This window comes from Mugil cephalus, chromosome 14 (assembly GCF_022458985.1).
Source record: "Mugil cephalus isolate CIBA_MC_2020 chromosome 14, CIBA_Mcephalus_1.1, whole genome shotgun sequence".
Classification (NCBI taxonomy): Eukaryota; Metazoa; Chordata; class Actinopteri; order Mugiliformes; family Mugilidae; genus Mugil; species Mugil cephalus.
The window spans coordinates 21,252,207-21,274,563 of NC_061783.1; the positions used below are offsets into that span (position 1 = coordinate 21,252,207).

General features: G+C 41.4%; 1 protein-coding gene across 5 annotated transcripts; it reads right to left on the reverse strand.

Moving 5' to 3' along the window:
• Window positions 1–452: 452 nt before the first annotated feature.
• Window positions 453–19,924, reverse strand: rxrba (retinoid x receptor, beta a). 5 transcript variants are annotated; one of them, XM_047604827.1, is made up of 13 exons: window positions 19,703–19,922; window positions 18,786–18,934; window positions 17,325–17,560; window positions 16,646–16,799; window positions 16,297–16,476; window positions 14,193–14,213; window positions 11,935–12,095; window positions 11,698–11,827; window positions 10,615–10,747; window positions 8,763–8,798; window positions 6,860–6,951; window positions 6,584–6,689; window positions 453–6,299 (listed from the first exon to the last, which is right to left on the reverse strand). In XM_047604827.1, exons 2-13 carry the CDS (start codon window positions 18,799–18,801, stop codon window positions 6,152–6,154), a joined length of 1,413 nt encoding a protein of 470 aa, XP_047460783.1. In that variant the 5' UTR covers window positions 18,802–18,934; window positions 19,703–19,922; the 3' UTR covers window positions 453–6,151. The 5 variants fall into 5 exon arrangements, with proteins under 5 accessions (XP_047460783.1, XP_047460785.1, XP_047460784.1 ...); XM_047604829.1 differs by lacking the exon at window positions 8,763–8,798 and having other exon boundaries at window positions 19,703–19,920; XM_047604828.1 differs by lacking the exon at window positions 14,193–14,213 and having other exon boundaries at window positions 19,703–19,918.
• Window positions 19,925–22,357: the final 2,433 nt, after the last annotated feature.

Here is a 22,357-nt window from a genome sequence, read left to right on the forward strand (position 1 = left end):
ATCCTCTTGCCAGATGGCTACAAAGACACAAACACATTCCCACATGCCTTTGTTTCTTGACATTAAAATACGCCATAGAGCACATTGTTATTGGTCGGTTTGTGTTAAAAAATCACTACGGATGCAATTGCACCACCCAGGGAAGAAGAGCGAGGAGGTGGAGCACAGAAGACCGTTGGATGGTTACTGAAACTTTTTGACAGGACACAAGGTCAGTGCTCCCTCTAGAGGTAGAAAGACAGGAGTGCAGAGCCAGCGGTCACCAGGGGCCCTGGGGTCCTGCTGGACTGACGAGGATATCATTTCTGCAGGACACCGTGGGAGCAGAGCGTTATGGAAATTCGTTCACACAGAAAAATCTATTTTGTACTATATCGTTGCGATTGTAAACCATCTAGGAATATTTACAATGATTAAGAGGATGCCATTAAATAAAGGAAAAACACTTCATGTACAGTATTAAAACCTTTACTCAGACATGATACAACAAACAGAAACAAGATTCAGAATTAATGACTGAAAAACGTATTCCGATTTTTTTTTCTTCTTCTTCTTCTTTCAATCCCCAAAGCACACAATAGTCAATCAGCTCCACATGTACAAAGAACAGGACAAAGAACAGACACAAGAGAAAGAGAGAAAAAAAAATTAAAAAGAAGAGTTTGACAGGTTCCATTGTGATTTTTACAGTTTCTTGTATTTGTTCAATACTTCGTAATAAACAAAAGACAAATATCGTAGCTGGAGAAGAGGGAGACGGGAAACAAGACGAAGAAACAGTGTGTGAAAGTTTTCAAAGTGAAGAGTAAACAATTAAGGAAGATTCTAGATCTACTGGAAAATAGGATTATCTGTTTTTTATCTCGATCAACAACCGAACACCTGATCTGAGTTCTTCAAGTCCCTGCCCCTCTCCTCTTTCTGGCCTTAAACACCAACCACCTCCACCTCCACCTCCTCCTCCTTCAGGAGGAGAGAGCTCAGATTTGGTCGACGCCTCCTATCAAGCTCATTCAAAGTAATGACATCCTGCTCAGAGGTGTCTCTTGCAAACCAGACCTGTCGCCGTGGACAGAACCACAGTCACTCCCTTATAATCTGAAGCAGATGAGGCTGTTCTGCAGCGTCCGCCCACCTACGACCACACGAGCATCCAACTGGAGAAGAGCAGGTTCAGGACTCGGCTAGGCCTCTTAAATCATTCCTCATTTTAATTCCACTTCTTATATATGCATTTGCCTGTGTCTGAGATACTAAAGCAGATGTTTTCAGGCTGCGGGGCCCTTTAGAAAAGCACCAATGCACAGCTTGAGCACCCAGAGGAGTCCACACGAACGCACCGGTCCTCCCCTCTCCACACGAGCTGTCATTTCATTCCTATTAGGGCCCCTGTTTAGTATGCATTACACAGGCCAAGGTTAGCGCACACTCTTCAGTGTGCTGCACAGTAACCACAACATACATGACACACAAGCACTGAGTGGCCCTGCATTGAAAAAAGGCGGCAAACAGCTTGGCAGTGATAAATAAACCAGTGACGGTGGCGGTTTCAAGGCTGCATAGCGCACACTGCACCTCATTGAACAGAACAGGAGGATGGCCTCGGCCCCAGAGGGCCCCGGAAAGACTCGGCGCCCACGGGTGATCTACGCACGGTGATCCGTCTTCAGTCAAAGCCGGGCCATCCATTTCAAATATTTAATCAGTGCCTTTATTTTTCAAAAGGCGAGCAATGTCAAAATGTAACAAAGATGGCGACGGCGACGCTGTTACGCAGTCGAAAGGTCACAGCATGCGTCTGCCTCGAGTGCACAACAAAAAAAGGAAAAAAAACAAAAAAACATTTGTGGGCGGTGCGGTGCGATTCAGCGGTCTCCTGCGGGGACCATAGATCGTCGCAGCTCTGCCGTCAAGTAAAGTAAGCGAAGGGGGGGGGGACACACACAGCACCGAATCCCTTCTCCACGGCTCTACAACGCTTGTCCCAGGAAAAGCTTCACATCCTTTTCAAACTGTCCAAGAATCACAAGCTTATTCTCACGTTCATTCCAACGAGCAAATAAGCTACGTTAGGTTTAAAGTAAATGGAAACAGGGTTAAAAAAAAAAAAAAAAAAAAAAAGGAAAAAGGAGGCGAGGCTGTGTTCAGATAATCACCCCTCCAGCCTGGCTCCTTTTCCTGCACCTTTTTTTTTTTTTTTTAATTTTTTATTATTTTACTCAACCATTTTATTTAACAGCTCCCAGCAAAGTCACAGCCAAAGCCAGACTACCCGCCAGTCAACACGCACAGCTGCAGACAGGTTCCATTAACGTGCATAAAAACATACACATGTGGCCACGTAGCGTAAAACAAATTAAAAAATAAAACTGAAATACACAACCACCAGCTTTGGCTAAAACGTCCAGCCTGATTCAGATGAAGTGGTTTAGTATTCAGAACCTGCACTGACTCCTTTTATCCGTCTTTAAACGCTCATAACAAAATGTAAAGAAATGCAAAAAAAAAAAAATGAAATAAGCCGTTATGTGGAGGGATGGGAATTCTACAGGATCTCTGCCAATCATTATTAACTTATGTAACAGGCTAAGCTAACATTTGCAAATGCCGGAAAAACGATGCATATATTGCATAACAACTGTTTAACCACGTTACCACAATATGAATATACACGAGTTGCATATTTTAACTGTCTGAAGAGTCGTCGTCTCAGATTTGCATCCGCTCAGTCGGATGTGTGTTCGATTGGTGTTTAATGTCAACTAGTGGACCCTCCAGCTCTCCACTGCCTGCATCACTATTCCCATCCCCTCTTCTAAACATGGCGCAGTAGCAGCAGGCTTAAACATTCAACAGAGGAAGCCCCGAAACGAAAATCCTGCTGAGAATTTGCTTCTTTTTTTTTTTGTTTGATATCAACCAACGAGAAGAAGAGATTATTCACACAAGCGCACGTTCCTGAAGTCAGTTCACTCTCTGAAGGACGCTGGGAAACCAGCTCGTTTTGAGTCGCACTTACAAACTCCTTCCCACGCTCCAGCTGTCTCAGGATTGCGCGGCTCTAAATCACGATCAAAGATCTCGAAAGCCCAGTGGCCGCATTCACTCTCACTCAAACCTGGAAACTCCACAAGCTCACCTCAAACGACGCAACCCACCAAAGCACTGACACTAACAGAAACAGTACAAAACTTCTGGCAGATGTTGGTGCTTCTCGCCTAAATCGTGAGCTTACTACCTGTAATTAGTAAGCAATCTTCGCCAGCAAACAAGAAAATAATTCGACGATGGTGCGTGAGGGGCTGACGTTCCTCGACATGTAGGAAATGAAAGGACATCTAGAGTTGATCATACGTATGCAATGATAGAGGGAAAAAAAAAAAACACACCAAACTCTAAGGTTAGACCAACTTACACGTTAAACAAAACACCTGTCTCACAGGTCAACCGCCAGCCTCTACGGCCGCATCACATGGGGGAGGCCAAGGATCCTCTCTGAGAAGAAGTATTTGGACTATCCGCAGGGCAGGAAGCTCAACGCTCAAACCGGCAGAAGTAGCTACAACGGACCGAAAATTCAACCGCTACTTCCACCTCAGCAGCCCGTCTGCTTTCGAAAATACAAAAGGCTCTGGCTGTGTCTGGTAGAATAAAAAAAAGTCTCCCCAGCCACAGCCAAAATGCACAAGCACTTAGCTGGTTTTCGTTTTCCATATTTGGGAGTCTGCAGGGATGGTGGGGGGGTCATAAAACAGCAAAGAAGGAAAAAAAAGGAAAATCTACACTTTAAGCAAGAGTGGAGAATGGCCGTCTGATTTGTCTGCGTACTTGCATACTGTGTTTGCATTGATGTGACTGTGCAAGTCTTAAATTAAAAGACCATATTAATTATTTAGCACCTGGCAGAGGACAGCTGTTCCTCTTCCCTGTTGAATGATACTGCGAATGTCTTTCTAATTTCTATCGAATGTGGTGACTAACAAGAAGGCTAAATAAACCTCAGTGTGTCAACACTTTTAAATACTCCACTAACACAAGTCTGTGGTAAATCTTTTACGTGTACCCCAGTATTGCTCTATACTGAGCGTGTAGACGTTTAAATTCATAGTTATTGTCTCGTGATCTCTGCGGTAGCTGCATTCGACTTCTCGCTGCAACGCTCAGATTCAGTTGCACGCAAATTTTTTCAATCACAGTTAACGTCAAGTGCCATTGTCAACAGAATCCAGCCAATCAATCACCAAGAACAACAGGAAACATTGGCAGACGTTGGTGCAAAAGCAGCAATGAGGTGTGGTTTGGCCCTGGGCTCAAAAACAGTTTCATGGTGTTTTTTTTCATTACAAGGGAGGTAAGTCCAATGTTGATTTAACAGCAAAAAAAAAAAAAGAGCTGTAAAATGTGTTTGCTGGAGTCACATCATCCACTTTCTCAAGTGTAAACAGATCTTTGTTTCAGCATGACTCCTCTGTTTATTATTTACATCTACTGTACATAAGTATGAGCCAATACATACTGAATAAAAGTTACAAAAGCTGCAGGTAGTACGTGTAGGATTTCCATTATATAGCACTAATTCGGTTCAGTGGTGAAATCTAATTTAATTGCATTTTGTCCTTTCGTCTTTCCATCTGCAGGCTGCACGGAAATCACCTGTTTGCATCAGGTTTTACAGGGAGGGCAGAGTGCACACAGCAATGCCTGCTGTAAAAAAGACACTTAACTGATAAATGCTGGATAGAGGATTACAACAGTCGTTCTATTTACTCAACAGTACGCCACATCGGTCACATACACACCGACCAATTATCTGCACAAGTGTTCAGAGCGCAGGGAATTATTTTCCTCTTTTTGCAGCCAGTGGACTGGTGGTTAGTGCGGGATACACTGAAGGATTATCTAATCCTATCTGTACAGGACGCGGCCAATTATTTGAGCTGTAAGATCTAGAACAAATCTTTGCATCTGATTCGGTGTTGCAATAATGAGAGAAACCCTACACATAGTACCTTTAAGTTAATCTTAGGTGTTTGAGAACAGATGGTCATTTGTAGGAAACAAGAACATTTACACAGTTACAACTCACAAAAGTGCATAAATGACCACCAGAAAAGGTAGGACTTGGGGAAACAAATACTATTTTTTTTTTCTTCCATGAAGCCATACTTCCGGCGAGCCTCAAGCTGTTTAAAATGCCAAACATCTGCCAAAGTAGAGGAAAGGATAAAATCAAAAATATAAAGAAAAAAAAATAAAATTCAAGTCATTCTTCTTGTCTTACAAAGCCCGCTGTGCGCATCAGGGTGGGAGGGACTAAGGTTGTCTGTTCAACAAAGTGCTCCCAGCCCCTTTTTCCTGGATTTCAATGCCTTGGAAAAAGCTCTCATTTCATGAGTACAGTACTTCAAAATCGAAACTCAAACAAGTTTCAGCATGAAAATTCAAAAAAGCATAAAATATTTCAATGTTTACGAGATTGGATGAAGTCACTGGGAGGGCGTGTTAGCCTGTCCGTTACCGGACACCTCCTAACAATAACAAGTGAATTGGTTTAACGGTAGACAGTTGATTGAAATGCTATGCACCTGACTTTTAAGCTAAAATCATACATGAATAACTATCCAACTAGTGGTGGATACAATATATGGAGGTGCGGCTAGCAATAACTGTAATTACCCGAGCAAATACAGGGGAAGTAAACCAGTTATGTAGAAGCAAAAACCCACTGCGAGATGAAGGTGTGAAAACGGAAGGCTAACTTAAAATTAAGACATATTGTATATGTGTGATAAAAAGGGGGGATATATGCCTTGAAGTCATAACCCCAATGGTTAAACAGAGTATGGGAAAAGACGGGGGAATCTGTGTGTTTTAGCATACTGTTCATTCAGAGCCATATGATTTGTATACATCTGCATTTGTTATGTGTATGCAATTTCAAGAATCTCCATGTGTGTGTGTGTGTGTGTGTGTGTGTGTCAACCAGTTTGACAAGGAATTCGTGTTTATATGTGTTTGCCGGTGTATTAAAACCAGCAGGTGCTGCAGTTAAGTGAGGCCGAGTAAGAAGAGCAAACGACCCAGCGCAGGGGGCGGTCGTGTCGGTAATCCTGGTGTGCATCGGATCCTGACCGGACCGAACCTGGCTACTCTAGGTGAGCTGGTGAGGCGCCTCCAGCATCTCCATCAGGAAGGTGTCTATGGGCGTGTCGCCAATGAGTTTAAAGAAGAACAGGTGCTCCAGGCACTTCAGACCAATGGAGCGCAGTGCTGGGAGCCGGAGGAGGAGCTTCGCAAACCTGGATGATGGAGGGGAGGAGGAGAAGGAGGAGCTCTGTTAATCCGTACACTGAAACTCAATAAGAACAATGACCTAGATTTTTAAATTGTGCAACTTACTGTCTGGGAGAATTATGGAAAATGCTGAAATTAAATTTCCTTTAGCAGATTGTGGACTCCCACAGGTTTTCGAGTGCATAATAAAATTCATTCCTAAAGCTCATATTATGTAACTCATATCTGATTGTAGCTACCAATAACTGCATCCCCTCTGGCTCGGCTGTGTGCTGCCTTTACAGCATACCTGCCCTGCTGATCAGGGTACTTCTGTTTGCAGTAAGCCTCCAGAGATGCATACACCCTCTCTCTCAGGAGCTCCACCTCACTGGGGTTGGACAAACCCTTGGCATCTTCAGGCAAGGGCAAAAAAAAAACAAAAAAAAAAAACAAGAGAACATTTTTATTATGTCTGCATGAGAATGAAAAAAATGTCAGGTTTCCAGACGTTAAATTGCCCACTTTATTCCGCGCCCCTAACGAGACTCTGACACGGTTTCAAACATCCCGCCTGTCTGCATACCTGGGTTGAAGAGGATGATTGCTCGGAGGCAGCCCAGTTCTGTCTTGTCCATTTGCATGTCTCTCATCTTGCTTACGAGCTCTGTCAAAACCCTAAAGAGTGGAGGCGGGGGGGAGGAGGAGGAGGAAGGGAGAAAAGATACGCAGAGGAAAGTCCCGTTTAAAAACAGTAGAAATATTGTAGTTTACGGAAGAGAGAAGCAGGGACAGGGGAAGAAAAGAAGAGTAGGAAAACAGAAAAAAAAGAAATAAGAAGACAAAAGGGAGGTGGGACGGGGGGGACAGTAAGAACAACAGAGAGATCATACTCAATAATCCAACACAGTTTTTTATCGTTAATCCTTCATGTAATGACTTTATCTCCCAACTACTTATGGCATGGCTGAACTGCTGGTTCTGCAGAAAGAAGAAACACGGTTACAACTGACCACAGAGACAAACTGCTGGTTCTGGTTGTGGCTGTTTTATGTGAAAATTTTTGGCTGCCAAAATGTTGATATTCACACTTCAACCCCAGAATAGGGAAACTTCCATCTATCATTGATGACTGGGCCAATGTTTTGGGGCTTCTGGTGGTGCCAATTGATATCCTGATAACAGATAAAGAATATCCGGACCAAGACGTCCTATTGTTCACAGTCCTACTATCAACGTGAGACACAGAAAACGGAATCGGAGCTGGGAAGTCTTTGCCAAGCCCCAACGGACGCTACTATTTGTTATTACTCACCAAAAATAATAAGGACACAAAATTAGACTTTAGGTTTTATTTTTTAACCGGCTCATTGCAGTTTAGGTGACAGGTTGGATCAGAAGGATCCTTTTTAACACGGTTATTCACATGAATCTCATTGTTTCACTTGAACTGTAACGTGCTAATACAAGGCTAAAGAAGCGACTAGGCTATATTTGCATTTTGTATCCATCCATTCATTCTTAAAAAGGCTCCAAAACCCCTGAAACATGAGAAACGAAAAGTAGGTGTCCAGGCATTCAAGAGCAACACATGCAATTAACAACAACGACGTCAACCGACTCATCAACATTTTAATACATTTCGAACAAGAGAAGTTGCAAAAGTCCTGCTTTATTAGATGTGTTGCGCAAGGATACATGAAGATATTTTAGTGTGAGCCATTACGTGCGCCTGTGCCAAGGACACGACTTTAGAAGAATAGAGGAACACAGGCCAGGAACTGGGGGGATGAAGTGATGACCATTAGGGACTGCTTATTTGCTATTCCATCATCCGTGATCAGAAATAGACATCTGTTTTTAATGATGTGGATTTTAACGGACACCGCCCAAGCCCCACAAAACAGTGCACTGCCAACACCAGCACAGTGGAGAACTATTTTATTCATATTTAGTTGAGAAATTGTGAGGAAAAGAGCATTTCTTGGTACACACCCAGAGCGAACGTTGTTAACGTTGTAAAATTTCCTATCACAGGAGGCGTCTTACTGGTGAGACGCACCAGTAAATTAGGGGACCTAAAAACTAATTGAGCATTTAAGTATACAGCGTTTTATCATCCACCTGGGTCTGACCATTAATGCCCTGACAACGCTAGCTTCACAAAGCTAGTCCACACTGTTTGTTTTGAACAGCATGGTCTGTGAAGTCTCTCGACAAGCATTTGCCTTAGTAAGAGAATGTATTATCAATGGGCAAAAGATTGAGCAAAACAAAACGATGTGCCAAACCACCACCCTTCAGTCCACAAGGTGACTGAGTCAAACAATGCTCAGTGAGTGTTGTTCTGACTTACAACGTGGCCAGCTGTTGCGAAGCTGCAGAAAAGCCTAAAAGCACCAAACCTTTGCTCTGTTGCTGTGCTCGTTTTAATGTTGACTCAAAGAGGAGGGGTTCAAGAAAAAGTGTTTGTGTAGTGGCGTATTTACCTGTCAAATATGGCCCCAACCTCAGCATTGTGCGCCCTGTGTATTCAATCACAATGTGTTATTACAATGTCATTACACAGTTGCATTGTTATTACAGTATCCCTTCAGCTGTACAGATCAGTCCATGCTCACATTATGCTTTCACATGGTCAAAATCTGTGGAGAACCCATCGCAATTTTTTATTTATTATTATTATTATTTATTTAATTGTATGGTCTTAAAGTTTGCTTTATCTTGCACCTGCACATAAACACTGTTCCTGTTAAATACTGCTAAGTGTGGACTTCTGATAGAAGAGCTATACGATCATTCTAAACTTTAATCCACGTGTTAAAAGAAGCAGAAAGGGAGGTTAAGATTAATCTTACGAGCCAAATGCACAGGAGCAGGAAACCGTTAGTACACGTGAAACTGCTCATAAGTAAAACGCTGAAAACCCTCATCTTTTAACACGTGTTCTTACTCAGGCTGTTAACACATTTTGGAAAGTAACTCGGGCACATCCCAGTGAACTGTGGCCCCTGTGTCAAAATAAAGACACAAAGTGCAAAGAATATCAAACGACAAAGTGAACAATTCATGTGCTTGATTTGACTTCACTTGATTGTAATTCCTGAGTGTTGTCAGACTTCCTCTGCAGACTAACCTCTACATACAGTATCTTTCCTGTTTGTAAAGTGCCCTTTTTTTTCTGTCAACTTCTGTTGTAAAAATGACAAGTTGTCTTGTTCATGGCTATTGTATAATGTACTTCAGGGTATATCAAGTAAGAGGTCTACACCAAGCAAAGAAAAGCCATTCTGATATTTTATTATTTTACGTCGTTCTTGATAGAATATAGTTTGGTAGTTTTAAACAGATACTGATGCCAAGCTGAAACAGAAGCCTCCTATTAGGAGATAGCGCTGATATCAGGAAATTATCAAAGGAAAATCACTGAGCCACAGAGTCATTAGCTCGCTTTAAATCGTGCTAGAGTGAAATACAGATCATTTACAGCAATGTAATTACTGTGTAATTAACAGTGAATTAACACATTTTTGAGGTCGTTTGGGTTTTAGATGGAATTGTTTAAGATCTGCAGAATAATTGAACAGACACTCCAAGCATGTAAAAGTATTAAAAGCTGCTGGTGAGGCATTTATTACAGCGTAAGGAGTGTCAAACCTTAACAGAATAACAGAAAAGAGTTAACTCCTAATAATAACCTAAAACCACTCTAATTTAATTTAACTGATAGTTTAGCTAACGAGGCCACGCCTGCTGTATACACACGGTCTCAACAACGCACAGCAGAATAATCAAAGGTCAATTTACACACTGAGGCAGGTTTAAATATTTTATAGGGACATTCCTATTTTATATACTAACATGTTAGTACCGTCCATTCGCCAGCTATTACCACGTTATCAAAGGCTGCAGTGGGTGCTATGGCACTGTGTGTGGGTGTGCATGCATGCCTATGGATGAGGATTAGTCACCAGCCTCCCTGGCATGCGCCATTATCCTAGAGGCAGCACTACAGAAGCAAAGTTTCTCAGCCAATTACAGCCAATGCAGAACACAGCAGCTGCAGCCAACCAAAGGTGAAGACACTGTAAAATAGATGTTTAACCCCAGTCACTAATTCATCTAGGTGTGAATATTACTTGTGTTTGGATTATAAGAAACACAGTGAAAAGAAGTGTGTTTTTAAGAAAGTGCTCCTTTCAGCAGTTGATGATCTCATGAATGTGAAGAGGCAGATCCTGTGCAGCTAAATCCCAGTGAACATGATCACGTCCTATCCAACCTCATCTCGCACCCACATTTTCCAAATGCTGTTTGTGTGTACTTGCTTCTTTGTATTACCTGTCAAAGATGGCTCCAACGCCTGCACTGTGGGCACTGTTCCTGTGGACATGCAGGCCGGTGGCCAGTAGAATCCCGTCCTTTACCGAGATGGAGCGATGGGAGAAGGATGCAATCAGGAGTTCATTCCAGCCTGTCGAAAGGCTGGGTGTTATTTTGTGAATCAAACCCTATTATTTATTCAAAGGTAGCTAAGTAACTGGACTTCTCGTCAAACAAATGCTGCCATTATTTCTCGTCGCTTACCCTGATCAGACCCTCTGAAACATTTGTAATTCTAAACACAGAGCTTTTTTTTTTTACATTACTACTTTACTGATTATTTCAAAGCATAAATTCCAATAATCTATGTATGGTTGGTACATTTCTTGTGTTGTTTTAAAACTACAGTTGCTAGTGGTGTAAAATTATAGTAACAGTGTTTGTCCAAGATTTGAAGGGGATACGTGAAATTTAGTCATTCCCCAGAGTTGGATAAGTGCGAAAAATAGTTTTAAATCAATCCAGGTATTGTCCTAAACCTGTTAGCTTTAGCTTAGCATAGGCGTTGTAATGTAGTGTTGCTAATTAGCCAGTTGTTCGCAAAAGGGATAAATAAACGAGTACAAATGTCAGTGCAATTAACACAAAGGCATTGCCTAGGGCAGATAAAGACTTGAGAGTATATTCTGGCAAATCACAGACAAAGCAACACAGCCAGACGCAAAGACACCAAGCAGCACCTGAAAACCAGTCAGGTCGCTGAGTTGACGGAAGTCAGGGGTTTTCAGGTGCTACACGGTGTCTTTGCGTCTGGCAGCGGTGCTTTGCCACTAGCTAAATAACAACACTACACTTCTCTACTCTGGAGAATACGGTGAATAACTAAATTTCACATAGGGGTGGCGTATCATTTTAATGTCTTTAAAGAGTATCTACTGTTTTGTCCAGTACACATAATTGAGGCCACATGCTGTTTTTGGAGTACATATTTCTTTTTTTTCTTTTTTTTTTAAAGCATTTCTAAAAACAAATGCATAACAGTTCTAAGAATAGAACTGAGCCTTTCAGCAGAATCACCAGTAAACCTTCATACTAACTCACCTGCACGAAGCAAGATGACCTGATCGTCCAGGGGCAGCTCGGAGAAGTGAGGGATCCTCTTGGCCCACTCCACCAGGGTGAAGAGCTGCTTGTCTGCTGCCTGACAGATGTTGGTGACAGGATCGTTGGGCTGTAACGACCACAACAGAGTATTACTTTACCATGTTATTCACACTAACTAATACAAGGCACCTCAAAGAATCACAGCTCGCGGTCAAACTCCACCATCTGACTCACAGAGCTGCCTCCTGAACTTCCATCTGCATGAAGCTCTGTCTTTTGCTCCACGGCCATCTCCGCTTCCAAGATCTTCTCTACTGGCATTTCCTCGTTCACTGCACTGGTCGACTCCACCTCGCCCTCTCGTTCCTTGTTCCTCTGCCGCTCCTCTTGGACAGCTGCAGGATTAGAGCGGGGAAAGAAGAACACAGGAGAAAACAATAAAGGACAAGAAAGAGGTGGAAGAGAGAAAGGGTAGAAATAAAATAAAAATGTGGGTGGGTTGGTGAATGGATGTCAATGTGCAGGAGAAAAAAGTGGAAGCAAAAAGTGTGGGTACGCAGAAGGATAATGGAAAAAAGAATGAAGAGGAATAATGAGGTGGAATGATTAGTGTTGGACAGGGTTGTATACGGAGGGAAAGAAGTAAAAAGAACAGGGAAAGATGAGAGAGTAGGATCAAATTAACGTGATAAAACGCAAAAAAAAAAAAAAAAACAGCAGGAAAGAAGAGAGACACATGCATGTCATGGTAATAGAGTCTCTCATACTGCCTTTCATACTTCTATCAGGGCCACGGCAAATGATTATCATTAACTGTTTACAGGTACATTTGGGAAGAAAGTAATAAAGCACAGTGTTGGTATTTTAATGCATATATATATATCTATATATATTTATAGATATATAGATATAGATATAGATATATGCAGAGGGCATTCATGCAAATACAATGACTACGACTCCATGGACTCACACTAAAATCTTCCCTTTACTCAGGTTATTGAGGAGCTTCACTATATAACAAGATATTGATGGAGCATCCACTTGTTCACAGTATCACAATAATAATGAACTCATAGTAACTGGGTCAAATCAAACAGACATAGTTAAAGACAAAAAAATACATATTGTTTAAACTATTCATACTGTCTTCACTTTTAAAAGTCTGCCACTGACTTTGAGATGAATGACGCGTCTTAAGATTTGGGGCGTGAGTTATATGAAGGCCTTTTCACCAGCCATCCTACGTGTTCGGTATCAACAGTCCCATCTAGAGACGTCCCAAACAAGTGTTTTTTCCCTCCGATACAGATAATTCAATATTAAGAAACGGCCGTTTATTATTAACAAGAGATTTATAAAGGCGTTTCTACCTTCTCCTAGATAATGTGTTCAATAACTAGGGCTGTCAGAGTTAATGTAGTGTGAAGCGTGTGAAGAGGAGAGCTCACACTTTTTTTCTAGAAGCTCCAACAGATGGCGAAAAACCTGCGTTCTCTTTTCGCCCCGACGCCGTCTCACAGAAGCTCTCCTCTTAAACGCAGCATTCGGTGTTTGTTGTCGTTTCGGCATTACAACAGGAAAAAACGCTAAAACGCTACACAGATGTTGTTTTGGTTTACGGCAACTACAGCAGATTGTGCTTAGTCGAAACCCAATCTTATCAGTTTTAGAAACGCCTGGACCGGCCCCTGATACTGATCTCCCGGCACTGATTGGGACATCCCTAGTCTCACAAGTGTGACTCCAGAAATGCTAGCATGAAGGGGGAATTGCTATGTTTTTGCCAGTACTGCAACAGCACAATAGAAAATCAGCAATGCAGGAAATTTAAGACATATGAAAATAGGTCATTTGTATGTGTCTCGCGGTGAATTAATTACTGAGTATTTAAGGTGCACAGATTAATCATTTAATTTGAGGCAAAGCAAGTGTTTTTAATCCATAACCTATAATCAAAACTGGTCATTGTGTGTTTCACAGACAAAAAAAAAAAAAACAAAAAAACATTTTAGTGGGGTTTGTAGCAGACAGCTGCCACTGTGGATGCCAAGACCGGCTTGAAAAACCTGCGAGGGAACTTCACTGAGCCTCGATCCTTCCTCTGCTACGAGCATCACAGTATCCTAAAACTTGAAAATGAATGCTTCTGAACAGATGTGGAACTGCTCTGCGGCTGACGGCAGTAACCACGACCTTACTGGGTAGCAACCAGAAGGGAGTAAACAATAACTAACTTTTAAATAAAGCAGGGTGATGATTAAAAGAAGTCTGCAAGCTCAGCAAACTTTCCCTGTATCCATAAAGGTTAAAAACACGCGGGTAAGTAATTCAAGGCTGGCACTGGCCCACCTCTGAGCACTGGCAAGAAACTACGGAAAAAATATTTTATAAACTAGCTCCGTCTAATTGATAGGCAATATAATAGCTCTCTGCTTCTTGCTCACTCATACATACACAGACACACACCCCTCCCTCCCTCTTCTCCTTACATCTGTCGTTCATCTTGGCCACTACAGAAGGAGGGAAGGGGAGAGAGAGAACGAGAGGAAACAAAAAGAGGAAGAGAGGGGGAAAGGGGTTAGTGTTTACAAGGCTTACCCACCCCCATCTCCCTCTCTACCGCTCTTTACTCGTTCTTTCTATCCTCTATTCTACACATATTAAGCCCTTTTCAGACATGGACTGTGTGAAACCGTGATTCTGTCAAGCTCTTAAAGTAATAGCTTTGTATCATTCAGACACGGATGGCTTAACGGCTTTATTTATACACACCAGGGCTTATATAAAAAAAAAAAAGAAAAAAAAAAAAGCTTTTGGCATGTAGCATCCAAGACGAGATAGTGCAGGAAGTAACAATGGAAGGGTCCCACTACTTTGTCAGCCTGTCTTGTGATAAGAGCTCGGCTGTGGCTCAGTCAAGACATTTTTGTATGAAGATCAAAACGATTCCTAAACCTGTGGCATCTGAATGACGGCCGGGATTAGATCAGTGCAACAATGTCATTTTTAGGGAGACTACAAAAAAGAAGTGAATGTAAATAGGTCATATTTGTGTGTGCATTTACACACAGTATTTTATATTTGTGTTGAAAGTAGAAAGAAAAAATGTGAAAAAACAAAAAGACTACAGCAGGACTTTGGTTCTTTGACTTGATGAATTGCCACCTGATTAAGGTGAAGGGGTGTATGTCTGAAAGGGGCTTTACTGAAGCTCATTTTGACAAAATGAACAACAATAAGAAAAATATCAACATTAATACTATAATATGCATGCTGACATGTTTAATACTAATTATAATTAAGGTGTATATATATAATATATATATAATTTAAAGTGATGCATTGAGCTAAAAGCTTCAGGGCTCAGGATTTATTGGTTGAGGCTCAGCAGATTATGAAGAGAGGGTCTGCCAAAGAGAGCAGCTGTGCCGAACTTTCCTTTCATCTGCGTTAACTTAATAAATTAACTTAATACATTTTGCCTGGTAACATGCTGTGGAATTCAGTCTTAATCTAACAGTACGACAGGACGAACACTCGGTGCAGTTGACTCTACTCAACTCCAAAAGCAGCACATGATCTCAGATGAATTATCTTAAACTGGATCCAACATGGTTTTGGATCACACTGTACACCTTCGCGATGCAGAAAGCAGATCAGCAGCAGTTTTTGACAGCCTCGTTTTTTTTTTTAATGTACAGCAAATGTGTTAAAGTCAAGCAGTTCCACGGTGGGGGCCAACCGTAGAGGCAACACTGTTGCCGTTTTGAATTTTGTTGTTGGTCCGAATCATGGGATGGGTTTTAAACTGATTGATGGTCACCTGGAGACAAACACCTGATAAAAAGAACAATGCATGTGATACTTCTTATGACTAGACAAAAACTGTCACCACACCCCTCGTGCCTATTCAAACAGCAAGTTATATGAGTAGATGGAACAAAGACTTTAGTATAAATCAAAAGGACAGGGGTTAACCTTTTAGCTAATGGTTTATTAGCTAAAAGGCCGGCATGCAGTGGCCTTTAGGATGATGCAGATTCCTATCAGGATGTAAGCGTGGTAACATGCAATTGGGATTTCATTATGGAGTTTGTTTCGAGTGATAAAGAGAAAGGAAACTTCTGCATGCAACGGGATAGTTCTGCAACCAATCAGAGCCATTTTGTGGTGTAATTTAACTGAACTGCGCTCAGATGACAGGAACGGCTACATCGATGTTACTCTTCTGTCCATCACGCCATAAAGTCCACACAAATTATTTAAATGGCCCGACGGACGTTTGCCAGAGCGGGATCAAGTCCCAACTGAGCGACCCCAGATCAACTTTTCCCCACAAAACTTTACTGGTAGGGAATCTTCTGTCTGGCCTTCAGGCAAGACGACTGTGTCGTCTAATTATGGGCCAAAGAAGGACAAATGGCAGGGGTCTCCTGAAGTAGCTAAATATTCATCTTCAAATAATTTACCTTATGTGTGAAAATGCACCACTTTTGCATTTAAGCTTTAAACTACAAGCATGAAAAGGTGTGTGTGAAGGCTTCATACTTTCATGAAAAAGTGATGTACACGGTTTGATTCTGTCGTACTCACCTTCTCTCTTCATGCCCATGGCCAGGCACTTCTGGTAGCGGCAGTACTGGCAGCGGTTCCTCTGTCTCTTGTCAACCATACAGTCTTTATTGTCCCGACAAGTGTAGGTCAGGTCTTTGCGCACCGTTCGCTTGAAGAAGCCTTTGCAGCCCTCACAGCTGTAGACTCCATAGTGCTTACCTGGGGAGGTGAAGGGAGGACGGAGGAAAGGGGTCAAATAAGTCAGAACAAATAGATATTAATTCTTTCCAAAGTTAAATCTTCAAAGTATCTTGAGGCCTCTGACAAACTCCTGAGTTGCAACATATGATCCTAACAAAGGCTGGTTGTATTTAAGGTGTCCACTTACCAGAGGATCTATCTCCACAGATGGAGCAAAGGCGTTTCTGGGAAAGCATCGGCCCTGGGCTGTGAGCTGACAGCTGTTTCAGGCCCAGTGGAGGTTTCACATCATCCGAGCTACTCACTGCATGGAGCCCTGACATGGACACTGTAGAGTTGATCTGAAACGAAATCAAAATTAATATTGAACACAATGTCAAAAAGGATTTAATTATTACAATTTCTACTTGTGTAGGAATTCAAACCTCGCCAAGACCTCACAACAAACACTTTTGCGAGTGAGTGCACACTCTTTCTGTTTCTCCCACCCTCTCTGAGACAAATTAAAACCTAAACTTAATTTAGGACAGCTGACATGTAAATAACTGTGTAAACAAGACACGTAGGGGGAAAACAAAACGAGATGTTTAGTGTATAACAAAATATGAAAGGGCAAAAATAGTAGCTTGATATTCTCCAAACGACTAATTGAATAACTTGGCCTTGCCAGGGCACCTGAAATCATTTTAAGATATTTGTTCAAGTCAAACAGAAATGTGTCTGTGCTCTGGAGTAGCACACACTCTCTAGGTTAAAAATATTAAAAAATATGAATAATTGTAGTCACACTGTACATTGGATATAGTGGCTGGTAACTGTACTGGTAACAAAACAATATAACGTGTGAAAAAACAGCCCTGTCTTACCTGGGGGCTGCTAATAGGGCCATAACCAACTGAAGGTGTGCCAGGTAGGCAGGGGGATCCCAGTGAAGAGCTGATAACAGAAAAGGGGGAACCGATGCTACTGATGGGGCTGTTGACCCCGGCAGAGGTGATGGGAGGCAGGGAGGTCATGGAAGCGGCAGCTGAGGGAACCAGCGGAGGGGACCGTTGGCCCGAGGGTGGGGAGGAGACAGACGAACTGTCTGGGCTCCGAGAATCTGAAGGGAGAAAACCAGAGGAAGACTAATCAAACTCTGTGATGTAGCTTTCTGGGTGAGTTCATCAGCGAGTTGTGCGTGCAGGTGTACAAAACTAATCAGAACAGTTAAAAGCTCATGAGAAGACCAACATGTGGAGTTGTTTTGTACATTAAACCGCAGGAATCACAAAACTAATGGGTGGAAAATGTTTATTACCCCAAGAAGGACACCCCTAGTTAGCTAAAAGTAGCTGTCGGCTTCAGTAAACTGGTCAAAGCCTTGATTTTTATGGAGGCTGTGGGTGGTTTTGCACTGAACTGCAGGAATAAACTTTTGCTCATGCTGTTATTTTGCTTTTAAGGCTGTTTATTTAAAATTGCTAACAGTTGTCAGACAGTGCATTTGACACAAGAGATTCAGTGTGGGACTTGGATCTCTAATAACGTTATCTTTCCATAAATAATCTGCCATTAAAGAAAATCTTTTGAGACTGCTTAATCATAGTCATTAGACCCTGTAGTGAAACTGCTTATTCCATAAATTATGTGTCTGTGCTATATTAATGAGTAGCAATAGCGAGAAAATATATTTTCATCTAGTTTTTAATTTAAGGGCTGTTTTCTCATAATTAAAAGTATTACCCCAACACAGACACGGTTTGTCGTTACTTTCCTGGTCTGTTAATAAAGGCTCAACACTCTGATACAGAGCTTTCTACTACCTCTACTTCTACTACTGTTTTGGATAAAGGTTAAACATCAGTGACAAAGAGTAAACCACAGTAACACATTAGTATCATCAAGATGTTTAAATACAGCACTAAAAAACCTGGATTTTTATTTGTTGTTGCCTCATACATATTGCAATAGACTGTAAAGCTGAAATGACACATTATTCATGCAACTGGGAAATATCATTTTCTACTAATCTAAATGACACTGAAATCCACTTTTCTTTGAAGAAATGGTGCAATTGCAATTTAAAGAACTGACTTATTTAATGCAGCTGCGACAGATGCAAACACGTTTGTTTTTAAAACATTCAATATTCATGCAAGTCTTAGGTTTTGTGTTGCATCATGGCCCATGCACAATGCTTAATCCAATGAGTATAATTTATAAAGTTGGAACGATAATTAACGCTGTTTTTTCGGGTGCAATGTTTTCCAGATTGTCTTGTCGTGTTGCTGCAGAGAAATAAATACGTGTTGGATTTTTTTTTTTTTTTTTTTTCCTTTGCTCACCTCTACTGTCTCCCATGATGGTGGCTGGGGCACAGGGGCAGGCTGGCAGCTATAAGCCGATATGCTTCCGTCTGAAACAGCCTGCTACCAAACTCTAGACCGCGGACTGAGGCCCGGGCCGGAGCTGTTTTGGGAAACCAAAAACGGGTCTGAAATTCCAACACAACAAGAAAAAGGGAGAGGGAGAAAGAGAGAGAGCACCATGTAAGATAACAGCTCCCGGTTTGCAACAGAATGCAAAACAAAACAAACACCACGCAGTCTTTGCAAGGTTGTAATGCCACGCTGTGATTTTTAATAAAAAAATCTGTGTGTCTGGTGTCCTTTTGGTGTTTTACATAACGTTCCAGCAGGACCTTGCAAAGCAACCAGCTGCTCAGCTGATGCCAACAATGTTTTGAACTGGCCCAGTACACAACGAACACACGCAGATATGTGACAAACAAATGTGACATTGCAACCGAAAACCGACAATATTATCAAGTGTCGGCGCAGTAAATAAAACACAAATACACAGATGGAGCCTCAGATAAGTGGCAACAAGCCGTGGCTTCTCCAAGCTAGTTAGCTTTAGCCACCACACAGCTCGTAAACTGAGCTAGCTGTCGGTATTAGCTCATTTAAAACGTCTGTGCTGAAGCTAATATAAATACTAAATATGGAGCTTAACGCAGCACGTATCGTTAATACGAGTTTTGTGTTACCTGTTGCGGGAATCACGTTATACATAGTTGGCAAAACAGGCTAAGCTAAAGCTAACTACGCCTAGCCACACTACTTAGCCTGATTGTATGGTCGGAGCTACATTAGTCCAACATTAAAGTCTATCACAGCCCGTCTAACTTCCGCCTTCGCTTAATATGCCAGATAAATGCTACAAATATACAGTTTTGTGAAAAAACATGCAAATTACTGACGGTTTAGCGGCGCAGCTTCTTCGCATGAAAAGATGTGGCGACTAGGCCCCGTGTGTGTCTGCCTCTCCCCCCACTTTGCCTCGTAGTCAACCCTCCCTCCCCCTGCAAGGATGAAAACATGATGATGGTGGAGGATTTGGCTTAGTGCTCTGTTTCAGCCAAACATTAGCCCTCAATCATAGCACAACAGTGCAGCCTGTCTTCTCCAGGCTGGAGAAGGGCTGTGTGATCACCACGATGTGCCTCCTCACATGTCACTGAGCCAGGGAGACACATCCAGTGCAGGAGGTCAAGAGGTCAAGACAAGTTCAGCTTCTGTATGCCTGCGGCTGGACACTGGAGCCCTGGTGGTCCTGCTGCGCTGCAAGACAAATCAGTGTTGACACCTCCGTGGATGTGATCTCCTCAAAGCAATTAACTAAGTAAACTGAAGAACTGAAGAAGCCACTTGTGTGAGTGGCAAAGCATCTTCTCAAAACGCAACAAGAACAGTTGCCTCGTCAAACGATTTTTGGACATACCACGACCTGGACGACCGAGAACCTACATAGACATATGCAAATATTTTGTATTTCTGCAGGAGGAGCAGTCATGTGCAAGAAATAAGGGATCATTCATCTCTGCAATGTTACGATAATGGCGTGACGTTAGGTTCTGGGTTTCCTGCACAATCCAAAACAAAACAACCATGCAGGTTTTGCATGGTTGTCAGGCAATAGTCTGATTTTAATAAAAATCTGTGTGTGTCTGGTGTCCTTTTGTTGTTTTATACAACATTACAGCATATTTCTTTGTGGTTACATCAATCAAAAGACACGTAATACGTTGGCTCTGCAATACAATCCTCATATACTGTATTTATGTTATGATTTTTTTTTTCTGTAAACACAGTCTAAGGTCTCGTTGGAGTTTCTGGCCATCACAAAATATTTCTTCAGTTCTCAGTAATTTAATCTACTACTTTAATACTTTGTGTCCACTATTTTAGGTCTAGAAGCTGTGTTGGAAATTTAAAAGTTACCATCTCGCCATCAAGTGTCACATGAGTGTATTTGTTTTCCATCTAAATTACTATAGTTATAATTAAATCTACCTTATTGTTGTTTCTTCTAAAAATTATTTTAAAAGACAGTTAATCAATGTGTTTGTAACATGAGATCTGCATCACTGATTAGGAAAATGATTGCAAACATTTGCACTAACGGTTCAGCCTTTCTGGAGTTAATAACATCCAAACATACTATTGTTGTCATAAGTGCTATAAAAGGACAGGATAGGAGACAAGACCTTGTGTCCATCATGGCGCCAGCAGTTCAGTGTAGTGTCCTCTGGGGTGATGCCCTCTGTGTCCAGGGCTAAACAACCTAACCCCCCCTCCAACTTCTCCATGTGCACTGTGCATGGCTACACACTGCCAGTACATGAGTTAAATGCAGAGAACAAATTCCCAAAATCCACATTTAATCAAAATAATTTTATGAAAGACATTAAGTTCTGCAAGTTATTATCCAAATATACACTTTTACCACTTTCCAGGCAGCTGTTCTTGTCCATTTAGTTCAGTACAGATGGGAAAAATTCAGTCAGTAATTAAAAGTTACATTATTGTTGAAATTGACTGAATAAGACAGAAAACACAGTGTGTTACAAATATTTCTCCCATTTAAAGAAAAAAAATCAGTTTTCACATGTCATTTCATTTGATCTGTTAAAAAATATATAAATATGCTTTTAAAAATCTTATGAATTCCTATAGTTAATAAGTTAATAGCTAAAAATAATGCAATGCTTTCTTTATCGTTGCTCATGATGCACTTTCATCCTCAAAAACTTCCAAGAGGCAGCATTTCATTTCAAATAAACTTTCAGGAAATACTGTAGGCTTTTCTTCTGTCATGAAATGCAACATCTTTGCTTGTTTTTAGCTCCAGAAATAGAAACACAACACGACCTCAAGATAGATTTAGATTTATTTTTTATTTTTTATACTTCGTACATTTTACCATCATAGAATAAATATTGACAATTACACATATTCATATCACACAATAAAAGTAGGAGACACATAAAATGACAAACCAGAAAACACACGTGGTCCTATATTAAATTGAATGCATGTGTTAATTTCCCTCTTTTTGCTGTTTTTATCACTTTATATTTTTGCTGTGCACTCCTGCAGCCTGGATTTGACATGAAGTTAAACTACGGCATGAACTTAAATTGCCATATTTACCCGTATGGTCTTTCTGGATTTTGCATCCCACGCTGTCAACAGTCCTCTTCACCTGTTTCCTTCATTTTGCAAATCTGGTCTGCAACAAGTGAAACCTTTTATGCTAAATTTTTAATTTTCTTGTCTGTTTGGTAAACGTAAACTTAGAGTTGTAGATGGTCCCCACACTTATCACCCACTAGGGCATGAACACATCAGAGTTAAACCTGACAATCAGTACTTCCCTGTGCTTGGATACAAAGACTAATCAATGCAAAAAAACAAAAATGTCACTGTCCAAATATTTTAACCTGTGCTCTGTGTGTGCATGACCACATGTGTGTGTGAGTGCTGCAAGAGGGATTAGCCTCAGTGTGTGTCCACCAGTGATTAGCCTGGTCAGTGGGCCTGTTGTGCATTCACTCGGGACATTAGCATATTAA